This window comes from Danio rerio, chromosome 4 (genome assembly GCF_052040795.2).
Source record: "Danio rerio strain M-AB ecotype USA chromosome 4, GRCz13ab, whole genome shotgun sequence".
NCBI lineage: Eukaryota > Metazoa > Chordata > Actinopteri > Cypriniformes > Danionidae > Danio > Danio rerio.
The window spans coordinates 34,709,945-34,729,461 of NC_141024.2; the positions used below are offsets into that span (position 1 = coordinate 34,709,945).

The 19,517-nt window shown below is 37.6% G+C and overlaps 3 protein-coding genes, 1 long non-coding RNA gene and 1 other non-coding gene across 6 annotated transcripts in view; 3 read left to right on the forward strand and 2 right to left on the reverse strand.

Moving 5' to 3' along the window:
- The window catches only part of LOC108184002 (uncharacterized), a 43,620-nt gene extending 41,259 nt beyond the window's left edge, over nt 1-2,361 (forward strand). The window contains exons 13-15 of the mRNA NM_001444865.1: nt 139-312; nt 1,130-1,176; nt 1,497-2,361. Coding sequence (NP_001431794.1) covers nt 139-312; nt 1,130-1,176; nt 1,497-2,020 — 745 coding nt within the window. The 3' untranslated portion in view covers nt 2,021-2,361. The remainder of the gene's footprint in view (nt 1-138; nt 313-1,129; nt 1,177-1,496) is intronic.
- Nucleotides 1-19,517, forward strand: part of LOC101886704 (zinc finger protein) — an 846,922-nt gene that overhangs the window by 708,540 nt on the left and 118,865 nt on the right. The gene's annotated exons all lie outside the window — the stretch shown is intronic.
- Nucleotides 1-19,517, reverse strand: part of LOC147844817 (uncharacterized) — a 532,816-nt gene that overhangs the window by 229,694 nt on the left and 283,605 nt on the right. The window lies entirely within an intron of this gene.
- Nucleotides 1-19,517, reverse strand: part of LOC137489479 (NACHT, LRR and PYD domains-containing protein 3-like) — a 275,187-nt gene that overhangs the window by 163,325 nt on the left and 92,345 nt on the right. Inside the window, exon 13 of one of the 2 annotated variants that reach the window (XR_015481758.1) lies at nt 4,741-5,004. The gene's annotated coding sequence lies outside the window, so the exon portion shown is untranslated. Of the gene's footprint in view, nt 1-4,740; nt 5,012-19,517 lie in introns of both variants that reach the window. The other variant, XR_015481757.1, reaches the window with a different exon arrangement.
- Nucleotides 5,484-10,094, forward strand: LOC101886371 (uncharacterized). Its single transcript, XR_015483328.1, has 11 exons — nt 5,484-5,569; nt 6,144-6,368; nt 6,492-6,671; nt 6,773-6,920; nt 7,004-7,161; nt 7,268-7,635; nt 7,713-7,805; nt 7,891-8,039; nt 8,120-8,296; nt 8,395-8,603; nt 8,684-10,094. It is a non-coding gene; the product is annotated as an uncharacterized LOC101886371 (transcript).

A 19,517-nucleotide genomic window follows, 5' to 3' on the forward strand; every position in this document is an offset into this window, starting at 1 on the left:
TCAATAAGGAGAGCTAATCAGGATGTGTGTGTTCATCACTGCTGTTGACATGAGCAGAAATAGCAGTCAGCATCTTCACAACACAAAGAGATGTGTGATTGTCCAACTGTGTGATGTGGACTATTGCTGTGTTTGTAGATTGTCTGGCTGTATGGTGACTGAAGAAGGCTGTGGTTTTCTGTCTTCAGCTCTGACTTCAAACCCCTCACACCTGAGAGAGCTGGATCTGAGCTACAATCATCCAGGAGATTCAGGAGTCAAGCTGCTCTCTGAACAACTGGAGGATCCAAACTACACACTGGACAAACTCAAGTAAGTGAAGCAGCACTGGCCTTGTGCTTTTACACTGAATGGCTTTAAAAAGACACTTTTGTGATCAGCTTCAGTTTTCTGTGAGGGTTATGGGGTGAGGACAGACAGAAGATACAGCTTGTAGAGTATTCCAGTCATGTCTATGAAGAGCAAATCATTGAGTGTGAAATGAATCTCCTCTGTAAATGTTGGAGTGTATTGGCTCAGTTACAGTGACATTAAGCGGGACACAATGTACAGTTTCAGCATTTGAGCTGAGCAGAGAAACTTCTTCCTCCATTTCTGCTGAAGAATCCTACAATATCAGGTCAGGAATAGGGTTGGGGATTGAAGATGGATTCAGATTCTGGAATCAGACACTTGGATTAATGTTCAGACTCTTGTTCTAAAATCAACATCTGGATTCCTCTTCTCTGTGCACACATGTGTATTTTTCACTTGCTAATCTGTCAGGAACTTGGGCGCTGGCGAGCAGCTTTAATAATCTGAACATAGTTTAGAGATGGACTGCAACATGTGCTCAAAGGCTGCATGTGCTGAAGAACGATGGCAAAGCTAAGTGTGATCACTGTAATAAATGAATGTTGCAGCAGGGTGTCTCCATCAACATGAGCAGTATCTGCGCTCGCTTCACCAACAGCAGAGGAAAAGAACGCACTGTGTTACATTCATTGTGCATCCCGGCTCAACCAACAAGTGTTGTGTGTTTTAGCTCAAGAGTTTGGAGCGTGTAGCTGAGCAGCTCAGTGCTAGCTTTAGCTTATTAGCTGAGGGGGAAACTAAACAGCTCATTCTCTCCATCTGTGTGTGTTAACAGTCTGGATCATGGAGGACACATGAGGATTACAGCAGGACCACGCAAGTGTAGGACTACACACATACACACACACTCACTCACACACTCACACACACACATGCACATACACACACACTCTTTCTCTCTCTCACACACATACACACTCTCTCTTTCTGTCTCTCACACACACACACACTCTTTCTCTCTCTCACACACACATACACACTCTCTCTTTCTGTCTCTCACACACACACACACTCTTTCTCTCTCACACACACACACACAAACACACACTCTCTCACACTCACACACACACACTCTCTCTCTCTCCCACACACACACACACACACACAGCTGTGGTTATAAATGTGTGTGTTCTTGTGTTCAGGGCTCTGTTTCCTCACTCTGGATCCAAACACAGCACACACTCAACTCATTCTGTCTGAGGAGAACAGAGAGGTGAAGAGTGTGAGAGAGAATCAGCCGTATCCTGATCATCCAGACAGATTTGATGATGATCTTCAGGTGTTGTGCAGAGAGAGTGTGTGTGGACGCTGTTACTGGGAGATTGACTGGAGTGGAGATGATGTGTTAATATCAGTGTCATATAAGAGCATCAGGAGGAAGAGAAGAGGTGTTGAGTGTTGGTTTGGATTTAATGCTCAGTCCTGGAGTTTGCTCTGCTCTTCCTCCAGATTCATATTCAGACACAATAACACACACACTGATCTCCCAGTGAAGCCGCTCAGCAGGAGAATAGGAGTGTTTGTGGATCACAGTGCAGGAACTCTGATCTTCTACAACATCTATAGAGACACAATGAGCCTCATCCACTCAGTCCAGACCACATTCACTGAGCCGCTCTGCCCTGGGTTTTGGGTTGGTTGTGGATCATCAGTGAAACTGAGCTGAAGACTGATGAGAGATTTACCCAGAATCCTCTGCAGGAGCAGTCAGCAGCAATGAGATGATCTGGAATCTCTTCTGTGGGTGTGTGTGAGAGAGAGAGCGAGTGTGCGTGTGTGTATACCTGCTGCAGGCTAGCAAAGCGCTCTTTTTCGGTTTATTTGGACCCACGAAATGGAGGAAAAACTAGTGGAGGTTTGACAGGACTCAGGAGCAACCGTGTCTGTTTGACGTTTCATACAGAAAGAAATTAGTTTATTATCAACATTGAGGAGAAATGGCTAATTCCCTTTAAACCCAGGTGAGCAAACATGTATTTTCTACTCAATTAAAGGCTTCTTTCTCATTATGTAGTTAATAACAAAAGATATACTACGTGTTTTTGGCTGTGAGACGTAGTTTGGACGAAGTTGTCGGCGATTCTTCCTATAGTAAAGTCATGCAATGTGAAAGTCCCTGTCGCCGATCCATCTTGCCGTGTAAACAAAGCAGCGACGAAACGCTAGCCCAGATAGTCATGCAGTGTGAACACATCTGTGACACGACTACTTTGAAAATCATGCAGTCTGAACTCGGCATTATTTTCATAACTATGTAAACCTAACTAACACATACACATATTCTCTGTTCGAATCTATTGTTATATATATATATCTATATCTATATATATATATATATATATATATATATATATATATATATATATATATATATAAACACACACACACAATAGATTAGAAATTAAAATGTGTGTGTGTGTGTGTATGTGTTAGGGTTTGGTTTACATAGTTATGCGCACACTCACACACACACACAACGTTTGTGTAATGTTTCAATACAATGGAATAGACAAGGGACAATAACCATTTTCAATGTATACCACAGTTTGGAAAAGTCAAGGTTTTAAAACTGCCAAAAGTTTCTGCTGTATCGTTCCTACAGTGTATGAAAAGTTTTTTTGTTTGTTTTTTATTGCGTTTTTTTTTATTATTTGTAACGTTTTTTTAACAGTATCTCCAGCACAAAAGATATCCAAAGATGCCATTTTAAAAATGTAAATAAGTTTTTTTAAGCTAATAAACACAGCAGAAGTCAATGATTCATTTTCATTCTTTACTATTACTATCTTTACTTTTAAATGTTTCTCGAAATAAAATATATCGTGCTCAAAAGGGAAAAGGTTTTGTTTTTACCCAGACATTTAAAGAATATATTTTAGAGCAGTAATCACAATATTGAGAAACGGATTTTTCTTTTATCCAAGGTCATCATACCAGAATCTTACACCGGCCCATGTCTACGATAGAAAGCACAGGAGTAATTGTATTAACCTCGACCAACAGGTCAACAAAACAGAACAGTTTTTTATGTTTTTTATTTTTTTATTTTTTTTAAATAAAATTCTGCAAGTAATTTAGGAAAGCTTGCATTTGACTATTACCACCAACGCACAAACATTATGGTATCGAACAATAACTTTCTAACAAGACCATTCCTAAATCCACAGCAAAACATAAGCAAATTAGAGATGTTAACACTCACTCCAGCCATTAAGAGTTCAGATCAGTATTCATGTAAGAACAACAAGTTGCTAATGAGACTATTCATACCTCCATCACCTAGCAACATTAGCAAATAAGTAGTTAACACCCACACCGGCCAACAATTGAGAGTTCAGATTATTATTCATGTAAGAACAAAATATGTTACAATTAAATGTGTATGTACAGTATACAGTTGAAGTCATAATTATTAGCCTCCCTGAATGTTTAGACCGCTTGTTTATTTTTTCCCCAATTTTTGTTTAACGGAGAGTACATTTTTTCAACATATTTTTAAACATAATAGTTTTAAGTTTTAACTCATCTCTAATAACTTATTTATTTTAACTTTGCCATGATGACTGTACATAATATTTGACAAGATATTTTTCAAGATACTTCTATACAGCTTAAAGTGACATTTAAAGGCTCAACTGGGTTGATTAGGTTACCTAGGCAGGCAAGGGTAATTAGGCAAGTTATTGTATAATGATGGTTTGTTCTGTAGATTATCGAGAAAAAATATAGCTTAAAGGGGCTTATAATTTTGTCCCTAAAATTGTGTTTAAAAAATTTAAAACTTCTTTATTCTAGCCTAAATACAACAAATAAGACTTTCTCTAGAAGAAAAAATATTATCAGACATACTGTGAAAATTTCCTTGCTCTGTTAAACATCATTTGGAAAATATTTTAAAAAAGAAGAAAAAAATTTGAAGGAGGCTAATAATTCTGACTTCAACTGTATATGAATATTATTAACAATATATATTGTTCTCACATATATGTAACAATATAGGAATAATATATATTAAAAATACATTCAACATCCAAACTGGCAGCTTACATACAAAGCAATTAATTTTAAAAGATTTAAATTAAAGTGGCAAATAACTCAGGAAACAGTTGTTTCCATATTTTCAAGAGTCCTGGGTAGATCCTGAGGAAACAAATAATTTGGCATACAGAAAAACAATCACGCACATATTACTCCAGATTTACTGTAAACAGGGAGGACACCATGGTCATCATATAATCAAGGCTCTTAAACATTCCACTTTATTACTAATTATAAAGACATAAGAAAGGATATGTATTACTTAATCCTGAAGCAGACATCCATCAGAAAACACAATTATATTTTATTTATTTATTGTATCCATCACCAAACAAAGTATAAATCTACTCTAAAATGTGTTACAAGTCTCTCTCTTTATTTTAATTTGGTGAAATTCCAGAGCCTAACACAAACTCTTATAATTATATACTTCATCAGAAATCACTATTCACTGTAAGACTGTTCATATCTTCTATATGCTCTCTCAGGAGGCTTTAACAACACAATCTTACAAAGCAAAAAACAGTTTTACTGTTAAACTTTTTATTTTTTAACTTAACTGTTTTCTTATTTAAAATCACACACACACACACACACACACACACACACACACTAAACCCTATTATCCATTATTACTGAAAATTAAATATATACTTATTTTAGGTTTTATCTTTGAATGGAAACTAAACAGCTGACTTTCATTTAACTTGATTTATTTTATGCTTGTACTGTTTTTTAGGTTTTGTTGTTGTTTTCTGTTTTATATGTATGTTTTCACAGGAATTGTGTATTTTTAAATAGATTTTCCTTGCATGTGTACTGTTTCAGACTTCAGGCCAATATATTTTCCTGCATCTGTGTTGTGAAATATAAAAGTACTCAAAGTCAGAAGAAAGACTCTATATTTTTAAATACACCGAAACATTTGCCTAGATCAGTTGTAGTAACTGTTTTAAAGTTGTTTCTGCTCCTATTGGGCCATTAACACCTGGGGATGGGCAGATTGGGCTGCTGTTGGATGCTGTCTCCTGATAGGCTGTTGACCTGCTGCCAGCTCAGGTTAAAGAGGCCCATCTCATCTTAGTAAAATTACAGTCGTATCACTTTCAACTACAGCTTGCTGCGTTTGACCAGTGGACAGAACTCACATTTCAAAATCAGAAATGGCCTCTAAACAGTAAGTACATTTAGTCAGTATGCCTTATGCAGCAGGCTTCTTAAACTCAATTTAGCTTGTATCATTTTATCAGTGGGAGTTAGTTAGGTTTGTGGAAGTCAAATCTTTACAAATCTAAACAGTCTTCTAGAACTTAGTTCTTCTAGATAATTAAAAAAAACTTTTAAATTTAGAAGTTTAGAAAACCTCTGAAGAGGACAGATATTTGTGAAAGGAGAGCAGTTTGTACACTAGTTGTGTTGTTATTTTATATTTGACTTGTAAATCCTAACTGCTGGTATAATCTTGTTTAAGAAATAATTGAGACAATTTTATTCTTCTCTCATAATAAATGTCATATTATTAAATACGTTTAAAATAATATGGTTAGTAACAGTATTATATTAATATGAAATTAAGTTTTGTCTTAAAACTCTAATCAAAATATCCGGCAGACATTGCTGTGTGTGTTTGTGTGCTCATTTCTTTGTTTCTTTACCTGGAGTTGGGGGTGGGATGTGGTGGACCCCAAACCTTACCAAAGCTGCTCTTGGTCTCTTCATTTTATAACATTTTGATTTTATTATCCACACAGATCCTTCCACAGCAGGATGTTTTTCCTCTGTCCTGTGTGCAAAAAGGCTCCTCACTCTCTTCCTGGGCATCTCAGGAAGGTGTGTATGAGGAACAGCACAGAAGCAGAGATCCAGGCTGTCGTCAAAGAGGCCAAGAAGGAGTTGTCTGAATTCTGTCACAAAGGACGTTTCTGGGAGTTTGGAAAAACTTGTGACATATTGGACTCTACTAATCCTCTGGCCAGGTTTGTATTCAGTTGTGCTTATCTTATTTGATGTATCGGACTTCAAATCTAACATCTGCATATAATAATAAATATACATCTTTGTATTGTTTATTTGACCTTATTTTATGTTCCTTGTTTTAGGATGATTGCGGAGATGCAGTCAAAGGGGTTGGTGATTAACAACTTACCTTCAGTCCTCCCGGAACCAGCTCGGTCGACAACATCTTCTGTGCCTCAAAGCTCTGGAGAAGGTGCAGAAAGTCCATTGGAGCCTCCAAATGAGTCCTTATCCGACGAGAGCTCTGGAGAGTACTATCAGAGGTATACTTTTATATCAGCATTCCCAGAAAGTAAATATACACTGTGGATATGACTTCTCTTTAATATACAAAGTCGTTTTGATCACCTGCTTTTCTGTTCAGCACTGGTGGACCGATGTGGACCTCTTCCGTGAGGGTGGAGATGGTCAAAAAAGGCTTATACAATAAGCACTCCATTGACCACCCCCTTCTAGCAGAATTTAATAAGTACCTTTACACTGACCTAGGATATAAAAACAGCAAACAAGTAGTAAGTTCATTAAACAAGTGAAAGTATAAAACGTGTGGGTGTATGGAGTACAGTTTATTTTTATGTGAAATGTGTGCTTTCAGGTGGAAACAGTGTCCAGGTTCTTGCATTACATGGACCCCACTGAACCAAACTTGATGTTTGTTCGGCGGGTGGATAAAGTGCGAGAGTACTTTAACATCTTGTCAGATACAAAGCTCTCAAAATGGACAGTGTTCAACTACTCGAAGAGTCTCAAGAGGTCAGTAATGTGGAACCACCACAAGTTTGCCATGTACATGCTAACTAATCATGTCAGCTGTGCTGTGTTCTGACTGTAACAAACCCAATGTTGATCTCTTTTCAAGGTTCATGAAATACATTATTACCTCCACGGACATTTGCCACAACAATCCAGCTTTGTTCCAGGACTGTGAGAGTTTTATGGATGCGCTGTATGGAATACAGAGTGGCATGTCCAAAGAAGTGAGCATGGAGGTCACAGCAAAAAAAATCAGAGTTTGGTTGTGGCAAAGAAGTTTTGCCAAAGGACTGCCTTGCTGTTTTGGAGGCTGCATTCAAAGATTTCCAGGCCGTGATATGCAAAATGCAGTGTCCAGGAGCCATCACAGGGGACTGTTTGACTAAAAATGAACGGCTGCTCGTCCTGTACTACCTGGAGGCTGTTATCATGCTGAAGCTAGTCCAGCGGCCTGGAATTGTAACACACATGACTGTAAGTGTTTGTTTTTCCGTACATTGTCTTCTTTGTTCTTATATGCCTCATCAATGTGTAAAACTGTCTTTTTGCAGGTTGAGGATTGGGAGAGGAGAAGCCGGATAGAGAATGGTGTCTGTGTTGCAGTGAAGGAGCACAAAGTACCATTGTCACACGAACAGGAACTTGTAAGTTTATATAGTCTTTCATATAATAACAGCAATAAATGTATTGTGTCAAATTTAGACTTATTTTTTTTCTTTCTTTAACTAGTGGTTCGACTTGTACTTCAATGAGGTGCGGCCAGTAATGCTGCAAGAAAACCGCACTGGCGATGATGTGGCAGTTGATTCATTTTTTGTGTCAAGTAGTGGGAGATCGATTTATAATCCCTCCAACGACTTAAAAAGACTACATGACAAGTAAGCAACATTACACCTGTCTTTAACTCTACATGTTCATCTGTCCACTTTTTGCCTTCTTACGATGCCTTGTGTTTCAGATACAGTCTTCCTAGTGTGACGTGTGGCGATGCCCAGAGAGCATTTGAGGCAGCAGCACAAAACCTGTCAGAAGTGGAGAGAAATGTGGTTGCAGCTGAAAGGAACTACATGAGGGGAACATATTCAGATCTGTTTCTGGCTCTAAGTGTGCTAGATCAGCTCGCTGGGAAAACACCGTAAGCATCTAACAACTGAGATGATCCTTATTTTTAAATCTGCAACCCACAGCCTAGCCTTTCCTTACTTCAATTTTTTTTTTATTGTGATCTTATAGACAAAGATCCAGTAGAGCTTCCAGCTGTGAGACAAGGGTGGACGAACAGACGGCCTATAAAACTCTTGAGCAGTTCTGTCCAGTGACTCTGGAGGGGCCTTCTCCAAAAAGGGCACGCAGGACTGAGCTGTGTGGCTCAGAACATGAGAGGCACTGCTATGACCGCTGGCGTAGCGAGCAGCTCAAGCTGCGTGAACAGCATGCTCTCGGTGAGTATACAGATGATTAATGACACAAACAGGGGAATTGAGTGAGAATAGCCGAATACTGATGTGTTTTGTGTTTCTAGAACACTTTCCTGGACAACAGCCATCAGAGTCCAAAATAAGCCGCTGGATGGACAAACAAGGGTGGACGTCAAACGTCCCACAGGCTGCAGTGGTTCTGAAGCAGTGGAAACCTGTTGCCAGGTTGGACTTGGTCATCGACAGCAGCTTTGTGAAAAAAAATGATTTTGTCTCAACGCTGGAAAGGACTGACTGTCAGGCCCGTCCCTGACAAGGGCGATGGTGTTTTCACCAAAAGACCCTTTCAGATCGGGGAGGTTGTCTGTGAATACCACGGCAAGCTGGTTAGCCATGAAGATGGGATGGCAATTGCTTCGACAAGCGGTATCAGAGCTGGCCATTTGTTTTTTTATGAGAACAAACAACATGAAGCCATGTGCATTGACGCACATGAAGAAAGTTGCCAGTGTCATCCTATGAAATTCAGTTATGGACGCCTGATCCGTCACTCCAGCAAAAGAGCCAATATCCGGCTCAGGCTGTATGTCGTTAATGATAGAGACATCATTCTCTTCATTGCTACAAAATACATTTAGAGTGATGAGGAGTTATTCTATGATTATGGCTCAAAGAGGACATATTTTGCCGGGAAAGGGCTGGAATTGGACTGGATGTAAAACAACATCTTTCAATCCTCCATACTCACTCACTTCTAACATGTCCAACTCCAAATTTCCACCTGTGGCCATATTCTCTTCTCTCTCTCTGGACAACCATCTCTCTGCTCTTCTTACCCTGGAGTACTCTTTCTGCGCTGCCAAGCAACAACACTGCTCTCCAAATAGAGACTTGGTTGTAATAGGTTGAATGAGTGGGTCTTACAAACCATTCACCTTTACTTCCAGAGAATTGAATTTTCTTTTACTGACTTGGCTTTTGCTCTTTTTCTCACAAGTTTTCTTTATGCCACACTCAGAGTGTGAGTAGGCGACCTAATATTCTCTCCTTTCTCTGAATTCTGTACAACACATGTGGAATTACAGCCTGGTGAGTATGTTCAAACTGCTCTTAATCCTCCCTTCCACCCATCTTTAAGTTTCAACCAAATTATTGTGCACTTTCTGGTTGTCGTCCTCTTTTTGTTTGAGATTACCGAGGCTTTTAAGGTCAGCAGACATGGACCTCACTGCTGAGAATTAACCTGGCATGTTAATTCTTCATTACCTATGTTTCTCTGTTGTTTGATTAATGTTCAGATTTTGTTCATTTGTTTGCACTTGTATGTACTGGAAGTTGTTTATTTTGTTTAGTGTTGTTATTACTTGATATTACTATTATATATACAGTATTCTACTGTGCTGTTACTTCACATTCTTATTAAAAAGTTGCAGAAATGACCCAGAGTCACAAAGTTTTGTTTCAGTGGATTCATATTATGCTTTTTAAACTAAATAAAAGTAATAAAATAACTAAGACACAGTGTTTGGCATATATTTAACAATCATTCAAACAATTTCATTTAAAAACGTGTAATACTTTAAAAGCAAAAATACACTTCATTATTTAAAACATATGAAGCTTTTTCAGATAAGTGCAACACTTTTCCCCCTTCACCTGAAAATGACATGATAGCTTAAAGGGCCATGAAACCCCCTCGTTTCAGCAGGGTGTTTTCACACCTCTACTTTGGAAAAAGTCAGAAAAGTGGGCGTGTCCAGCTCTGTTTAGAGGGGAGTGTCGGAGGAAGAAAAGAGGCTTGGTGTGGAAGTGTCTATTTGGGCGAGCTGAATTTCAGAGTCAAAACACACAACCACAGCGGACAATGTGACTCTGTTTACATGTACATCTGTAGTCGAATTATTTGCCAAATTATTAAATGGTGGACTTTAACTGCAGTTTGGCTCTTTCATTCAGGGAATTCATTCATGTCCCTCCCGACAAATGTGATATTTGATTCGAGGAACTGCTCTCAGCGTGTATTTTTCATGCAATGTTTGATACCGCACGGCGAATGAGAGAAAAAAAAACTCAGCATTTCCCGGAAACTAAGATTCACACGGCAGGTAGCGTCAGAAAGCTACGTGTGTTATTCCGGTCACAAAACCCAACACAAGATTATAGTTTGGTTGTAACTGTTAGTGCTAACTTGTTTACACTCGGTGCAATAGTTTGTTTGATACGAATAAAATACGAACTGAATAAACAAAGAGCACTGGTCGCTCACTTACCAAATCTGTAGAGACAGGACAATCACCAGCAACTAGAGCCGCGTCTTTATTTAGAGGAGACTACAAGCGAATCCGGATCTCAGCGTTTGCAGATGAGAACAGCTCTCAGGTAATCAATAATCCTCCTTAGACACGCAAGTTATTGTTGTCGCGCGTCGCGTACACTGTTAATCCACACGTGAGTCTGCGCTCTCACAGAGAGAAAATGAAAACGAAACTTAACTGCAGCAAACTATAAAAGCAACACTTCACGCTTGTTTTGCCAATACAACGTGGCGTCTCTGCCGTCTACACTCTGATAGTAATGAATATTAATGAAGTTGCACAATAGAGCGCGCTGATTGAACCAAGCCTTACTCATGCATTAATGCATCACACTGTAAGACGTAATAAGACTCACTCTGGCACAGACGTCCAGTCTGCACGCTGGAATACACGCTATTATGTCATGGCCGTGACGCAGCTTCAAAAATTAGTTTCAAACCGGAAGTACGAATTTGCTTGAAATAACGCAAAAACAACCAATTTACACTTTTCAGTGAAATATAGGTGTCCTAATAGTGTTTTTAGCAGTGTGGGACACATATACGACTGTCAACAGCTCAAAAAATGTGTTTTGGTGTTTCGTGACCCTTTAAAAAAATAAGGAAAAAATTTTAATGTGATCAGCCGAGACAAAAAAAGAAGGAATCCACAAATATCCACAATATCCTGGATAAAACACTGAAATAATGGTCTCTTTATGAGTGCTGCTCTTTGAAGAGAATAAGGCAGCTAGACTAATTAAAAAAGATAGTTACAGTCAAATACAATAAGAATTTATTTTAGCAAAGAGAAAAAAGTCAATCTATTTTGGACGGAATTCAATGTAAAAAGTAAGACATTATTTATAAAAAACAGACAGGCCTATAGAGTTATTTTTGGAGTGTTTGAACATGAATGGCAGCTGTTGTTTTTGATCTAACAGCAGCAAAACTACATGCTGAATGCTGTGAGCTTGCGTCAGGATGATGATGATACATGAGCCAACTTTTATTATTTCCCTTTTCAAAACAGTTTAGAACAAAACAAACAGAGCAATAAAAAATGGGTTAAGATCAACAGGCTCCAAACATGTAAACAATAAAACCACCACAATGAAATTAAAACAAGACTTTTCTTCTCAACCATTTACCCCAGTATGCAGAAATTTTATAGGCTTGTTGTCTCAAGTTAAATGTCAGTACTTCCATGTCATACACCTCTTTAACAATGTCATACCATTCGCCTACAGATGGAGGATCTTCCTTTAGCAATATTTTTTTATGGCATTTTTGCTAGTTGTTAGTAGTGTGTTAAGAAGATACACATCATTTTATGGTATTTCTGCAGAGCAAATTCCCAGGTACATAGTTTTAAAATTACATACCAGATTCAATCTCATTATTGCATTTATCTCTTTATTTAAATCTTGTGTATAATACTACAGTCCCTAAATATGTGGACATGATCTGCCAATACAATTTTACATTTTCTTCAGCATTTAACATTTTTTGATCTCTACTTTGAAACTATTTTATTTTAGGTGATATAAAAAACCTGATAACATTTCTCCAAATAAATCCCCTCCATTAATCGGAATTAATTGTGATCATTTGTGTTTCCCAAAGAGTCAATCATTCCTCATTTGTTAGTATTAATTTGGCTTCCCTTTCCCATTTATGTTTTGTATACATTATTGAGTGTTTCTTTGTTAATGTCAGACAGGAATAAAGTCTTGATACTAGTTTTTTTATTAACCTTCTTTTTGTAAGCATCTATAAATACCTGCACTACTGTTGTTTTTATGTCTTCAGAATCTCTTATGCTTTTATTGAAGTAGTGTCTAACTTGAAGGTAACGGAAAAAGTCTTGTTTATCTAAGTTATACATATTGGAAAGTTGTTGAAAACTTTCTAATTCATTATCAGTAGTGTTGAGACAGAAGGATGTTATGGCCTACAAACTCCATTGTTTAAATCTTAGATCTAGTTTTGCTGGTTTAAATTGAATATCATGTTCAACCCATCTTAATATCTTAGCTTGTTTTTCACATTTAGGTTTCTTTAATTCTTTGTACCAAATTTCTAAAGAGCTCTTTGTCAGGGAATTCAATTTATGCAATTCTGTATGTTAGAAGTTTCTATCTCCTAATAATTATTGGAGAGGTAAGTGGATTAGTAATTGTTCAAATTCTTTCTACTTTGCACAGTATTTGTCATTGCACCAACAAACTATGTGTCTAAGCTGTGCTGCCTTACAATAAACATCTAATGATGTTTTCCTTTCCAAATGAAGCGAGACACTAGGTTTTTCCATTCATCAAGTTGGCTTTTTGGTTTCTCCACTGGTAAAGCTTTAAAGAGAAAAAGTGGGCATGGTAATATATTTATCTTTATTATCTCTATTCGATTATATGGATCTAAAGATAGAAGGGGCCATCTGTTCAAATCCTTTATTATAGTTTCTGTAATGAGAAAGTCATTTATTTTTATAGATATCTGATAGGTCTGCAGAGATTTGAACTCCCAAGATATCTGATAGAAGGTATGTTCCATTTAAATGCATAATCCTTGTGTATTTTATCATCTGGGTTATAGTTGCATTAAAGAGTTTGTGTTTTAAGTAAATTTCATCTATATCCTGAATGGAATCCAAATTTGTCAAGAGAATGCATCACCTTAGGTGAACTAAATTCTGGGTATGTAAGAAACAGAAACACATCATCAGCATATAAACAAATTTTATGTTCTACATCTTTAATTTTCACTCCCCTTATTTCTGCATAATCTCTGATTAGTTGTGCCAATGGTATAACAAATAATGCAAATAAGGAAGGACTTAATGGGCACCCTTGTCGACATCCTCTAATATAATCTGTTCTGAAAATATCCACAGTTATTTTAATTCTAGCTGTAGGAGTTTAATATAAAGATTTAAAAAATGTATAGTGTCATTCTCAAATCCAAATCGTTGCAGAACTAAATATAAAAAATCCCAACTTATCGAATCGAAAGCTTCTTCTGCGTCTAGGCTACTTAGATTATATAGCTCAAAACAAGATTAGCACTCTTCTATTACGTGAAGGGCTCGCCATATATTATCATATGTTTGTCTTTGTTTTATAAAACCTGTTTGATAAGTATCTATTAGGTCTGAAAGAATGTCCTATAATCGTTTAGCTAATATAGATGCATAGGGCCCTATCATACTCCCGGCGCAATGTGGCACAAGACGCAAAGCAATTGCTATTTGCTACTTTCACCTTGGCGCAAGGGTCATTTTGAGGCATTGCGCCAAACTGTTTAAATAGCAAATGCATTTGCGCTCGTATGTGTGCCTATAGGCATTCTGGTCTAAAAAAGCAGGCGTGTTTTGGTGCGTTGCTATTTTGAGAAACTGTAAATAGTCTGTTCTTTAGATCAGAACAAAGTTGGTCTATTGTTTGACGCAAAGTGCGCCTGGCTTACACACTACACACAAGATGCAGAGCAATACGCAAATATCATTACATATGAAAAAGATATTAAGGATATATATATATATATATATATATATATATATATATATATATATATATATATATATATAGGATATAAATATAAATGATTAAATTATTACAAAACATATTAATTTCTAGCCTACATGAATTTTAAAAACCACTGCCTTCATACTTTCTTCATCTCGGGAGGCTTTTTCAGTTCATTTAATTTGCTTTTGTATAATGTTATTGTTATTAGCAGTATTATTTATTATATCCATGTTTATATTTGTTTGATTAAAAACAGGCTTAGATTTGCCCACCTGTCAGGTTTTAGACCATATGGGGCACAGCAGGTGTATTTGGAAATAACTCAGTTTTTTGAACACACTTGATTATCAATGTTAGTGTATTCGTTTGCTGGAAATTAGAACTGAATTTAGAAATAGTTTTAAAACAAATGTTTGCGCTTAACAAACAAAATTAATTATTTATAGGCTAATTGATGTCTGTGTGTAAAGGTTTCCCTATCCACGAGAGCAAAAGCAAAAGTGAACTTACTTTACGTCATGTAAATAGCAAATGCAAATGGGCTCATGACGCGACGCAACTGGCTCTTAAAGGTAATGGGAGATGATTTGCTGATTGGTTTATTCTCAAAACACACCTATAACTCATTAAGAAAATAAAATCAACCCTTTTAGACCATGCGCCATGGCGCAAAACGGATTTTTCCATCCTTAAATTAGCAAGTATGGATTCTGACACGCCCTCAAATATTTTATTGCGTTCCACTTTAACTTCTTTGATATTATTAAAAATATCTGGATATTTGCCATATTTAGTCTCTAAATCTTCAAGTTGTATATTTAGATTATTTATGTAATTCCATTTTTTTTTCTTGATCACCACATTATAAGTTTACCTCGCATAACAGCTTTAGCTGCGTCCCATCGATACTAGGTGACACCTCTGCATTATTATCATTATGTTTTAAATATTCTAATAGTTTTAACATATTCTACACACGTTAAATCATTCAAGTGATTAAGTTTAAATCGCCACAATGTCTTACTTGGTTTATTGTCCAGGTACACTCTTAAACATACTCCTGCATGGTCTGAGATGTCCCTTGTTCCAATTTTACAGTCTTTTATTTTATGTTGATCTGACCTAAACATAAAAAAAACAAAAAAACAATTCTATAATGAGACATGTGGGCAGAAGAGAAGAAAGTATATTCCTTTTTTAAGAGGGAATATGTCTCTTCATACATCTATCGAGCCTAATTATTTCATCAAATATCTTATTTGTCTAGTTTCTTGACTAATTTGCTTATTAGAAGATGAGTCCAATTTAGGCTGAAGTTGTACATTCCAGTCTCCCTCACAGATCAACGTACCTGATGTCTCCTTGGCTATAACACTAAATATTTTTTTGAGAATTGCTTTGTCTTTTTCAGGTGGTCTATATATACTAACTAATGTAACTTTGTATTGGTCGATAGTTTCTTTAATTAGGTTATATCGCCTTTCTTTATCAGTAATCTTAGAAATTAAATGGAAGTTGATTTTATTTGAGATTAATTTCATTACTCCTCAATTACAACCATTATTATATGAGGAAAAAAAAAAAAACTAAATCCCATTGTTTCTGATTTCCTATGTTCTGTATCAGAAAGATGTCTCTTGCCAGAAGATTATCTGTTGGTTTTCTCTTTTAATTTTAGCCACAGGTTTGCTTCTTTTAATAGGATTTAGTAACCCATTAATATTCAAAGTAATTACTCTATATTTCTGTTTTTGCATAATCAGATGTTTTTGCGAAGATCACTGTGATCGGAACATGAAAAACACAAACATGAATATCTTGAACCACATAAAAAACATTACGAAAAAGATCTCCAAACCTTGAAGTCTTAAATAACTTCTTAATGTGAGGGGAAAGCCTTCCTTCTTTAAAAAGCCCTTTCTCGCTGTGCCTATTGTTATTTAAATATGGTTTAGGTTATCATATATGACGTAAAAAGGAAGATTAATACCAGTGTGTATAGGAGCTCTCTTTCTCAGCTTCTTAAGCTGCCCCGAATGAGTGAAACTCTAGGTTTGGGTATCGTTTGGTTTTTCGATACCGGTGCTAAATTGATACTTTTAAAACAATACCGGTGCCAAAACGGTGCCTGAATCAACACTTTTTAGCCACAAAATGATGGTGGACGACTCTTCAAAAATATTTTATTTGACAAATGATTTTTTCAAAATAATTTTAATAGAACAATATAATTACAATTTAAAGTAAACATCAGTTAATATTGTATTACATTAATACATTTCATTTGTTGGTTAGCATGAATTTAATATTTGCATTATGAAATTACATTAGCTTACTATTTACCTATGGGGGGCGGGCAGGGGCCACATACTTTTAGGAGCACATTTTAACATATATATCACAAAATACTTAAAACATTATTGGAAGTCATTTGTTTTCATGCATCACTCTGCAGTCTTCATAAACAAGATAATTAAATAACTTAAACTCAAAATAATCTTCCTTGTTCATTTATTTGACAAGTAACGTTGTACTGGTGTAGGAGAACACATTTCTAACATTCAAGTACATCAAGGCACATTGCTGCACCTGTACACTTTAACAGGCCTACAGTTGAAGTAATTTTATTTTGCTCTCCCATTCATTTAAAATATTCTTTCTGAAAACTTTTACAGTGTTTCCTAAAACATAATTATTCTGGAGTCAAAATAAGTCCTATTTCTTATTGTTTATTTCATGAATAAAAGCTGAATGTTTTTAAATTCAAGACTGCATTTCCTAATGTTAAATTATGTACACTAGATTTCTGATTAATAATGGTCTCTGCATAGCCGAGGACTTCCTATATTAAGAGTTAAAATCGCTATTGAAAACAGAAGTCTAATATAATCAACGGTGGACATTTTGATAGTGTTTCACAACATGAACATAACTGAAGTTTAATCTTTTTATTCCCTGTGTCAATTTGGGCATCAACTTCTGACGAGTGCGGGGAACTGATGCGCGCAGCGCCGTCACAGAGATAGCATAGTGCCAAGAAAACAGAGGGAGCGAGCATAAGCGAGTGCCGGAGGGAGCTTATGCTCCCTCCGGAGATTATTCTGACTATAATCTCATGGCTCTAACTGAGACCTGGTTGAGGCCGGAGGACACTGCTACACATGCTACTCTTTCTGCTAATTTCTCTTTTTCCCACACTCCTCGTCAGACAGGGAGAGGGGGTGGGACGGGACTACTAATTTCCAAAGAATGGAAATTTACTCTGATACCGTCCCTGCCAACAATCAGCTCCTTTGAATTCCATGCAGTCACCATTATCCACCCCTTCTACATAAATGTGGTTGTCATCTACCGCCCACCAGGTAAATTAGGTCACTTCTTAGATGAACTGGATGTTCTTCTCTCATCTTTTTCTAATTTTGACACTCCCTTGTTGGTGCTGGGTGACTTCAACATTTACGTTGACAAACCGCAAGCTGCAGACTTTCAGACTCTGCTTGCCTCTTTTGACCTAAAAAGAGCACCTACTTCTGCTACCCACAAATCAGGTAATCAGCTAGACCTTATTTACACACGACACTGCTTCACTGATCAAACAATAGTAACTCCACTACAAATATCTGATCATTTCCTTCTGTCTCTCAACATCCACATTACTCCTGAGCCGCCACACACTCCAACACTGGTTACCTTTCGCAGAAACCTACGATCTCTCTCACCCAATAGACTATCCACCATTGTCTCGGACTCTCTTCCTCCATCTCGCAAACTCACTGTACTTGATTCGAACAGTGCCACTAATACACTCTGCTCCACACTAGCATCATGTCTAGACCGATTATGTCCTCTTGCATCCAGGCCAGCCCGTGCCAGTCCTCCTGCACCCTGGCTCTCGGATGCTCTCCGTGAGCATTGCTCAAAACTGCGGGCTGCAGAGAGAATTTGGCGGAAAACTAAAAATCCTGCACAGCTCTTAACATACCAAACTTCTGTCCTCTTTCTCAGCTGAGGTTACTTCTGCAAAGCAGACATATTACAGTCTGAAAATCAACAACGCCACTAATCCTCGCCTACTTTTTAAAACATTTTCCTCCCTCCTCTATCCTCCTCCTCCACACTTACTACTAATGAATTTGCTACATTCTTTTGCACCAAAACTGCAAAAATCAGTGCTCAATTTGCTGCACCTACAACAAACATGCAAGATACAACACCAACACCTCACACACTCACCTCTTTTTCCCAGCTCTCTGAGTCTGAGGTGTCTAAACTCGTGCTATCTAGCCATGCAACCACCTGTCCACTCGATCCCATTCCCTCCCATCTCTTGCAAGCCATCTCTCCTGCAGTCATACCAACACTGACTCACATAATTAACACATCTCTTGACTCTGGTTTATTCCCCACTTCGTTTAAGCAGGCTAGGGTAACCCCACTGCTAAAGAAACCCAACCTGGACCATACGCTACTTGAAAACTACAGACCAGTATCCCTGCTTCCATTCATGGCCAAGATTCTGGAGAAAGTAGTGTTCAATCAAGTTCTGGACTTTCTTACTCAAAACAATCTCATGGACAACAAGCAATCCGGCTTTAAGAAAGGCCACTCAACTGAGACTGCCCTGCTCTCGGTCGTGGAGGATCTCAGAATGGCTAAAGCAGACTCTAAATCATCAGTCCTCATCTTGCTGGACTTGTCAGCTGCTTTTGACACTGTCAACCACCAGATCCTGCTATCTACGCTCGAGTCACTGGGCGTTGCGGGCACTGTTATACAATGGTTCAGATCTTACCTCTCTGACAGGTCATTCAGGGTGTCTTGGAAGGGAGAGGTGTCCAACCTACAGCATCTAAACACTGGGGTACCTCAAGGCTCTGTTCTGGGGCCACTTCTCTTCTCCATCTACACTTCATCTCTAGGACCAGTCATCCAGAGACATGGATTCTCCTACCACTGCTATGCTGATGATACCCAGCTATACCTCTCTTTTCATCCTGATGATCCCTCGGTTCCAGCTCGCATCTCAGCCTGCCTGTTGGATATTTCACACTGGATGAAAGATCATCATCTTCAGCTGAATCTCGCAAAAACGGAAATGCTTGTAGTTTCTGCCAACTC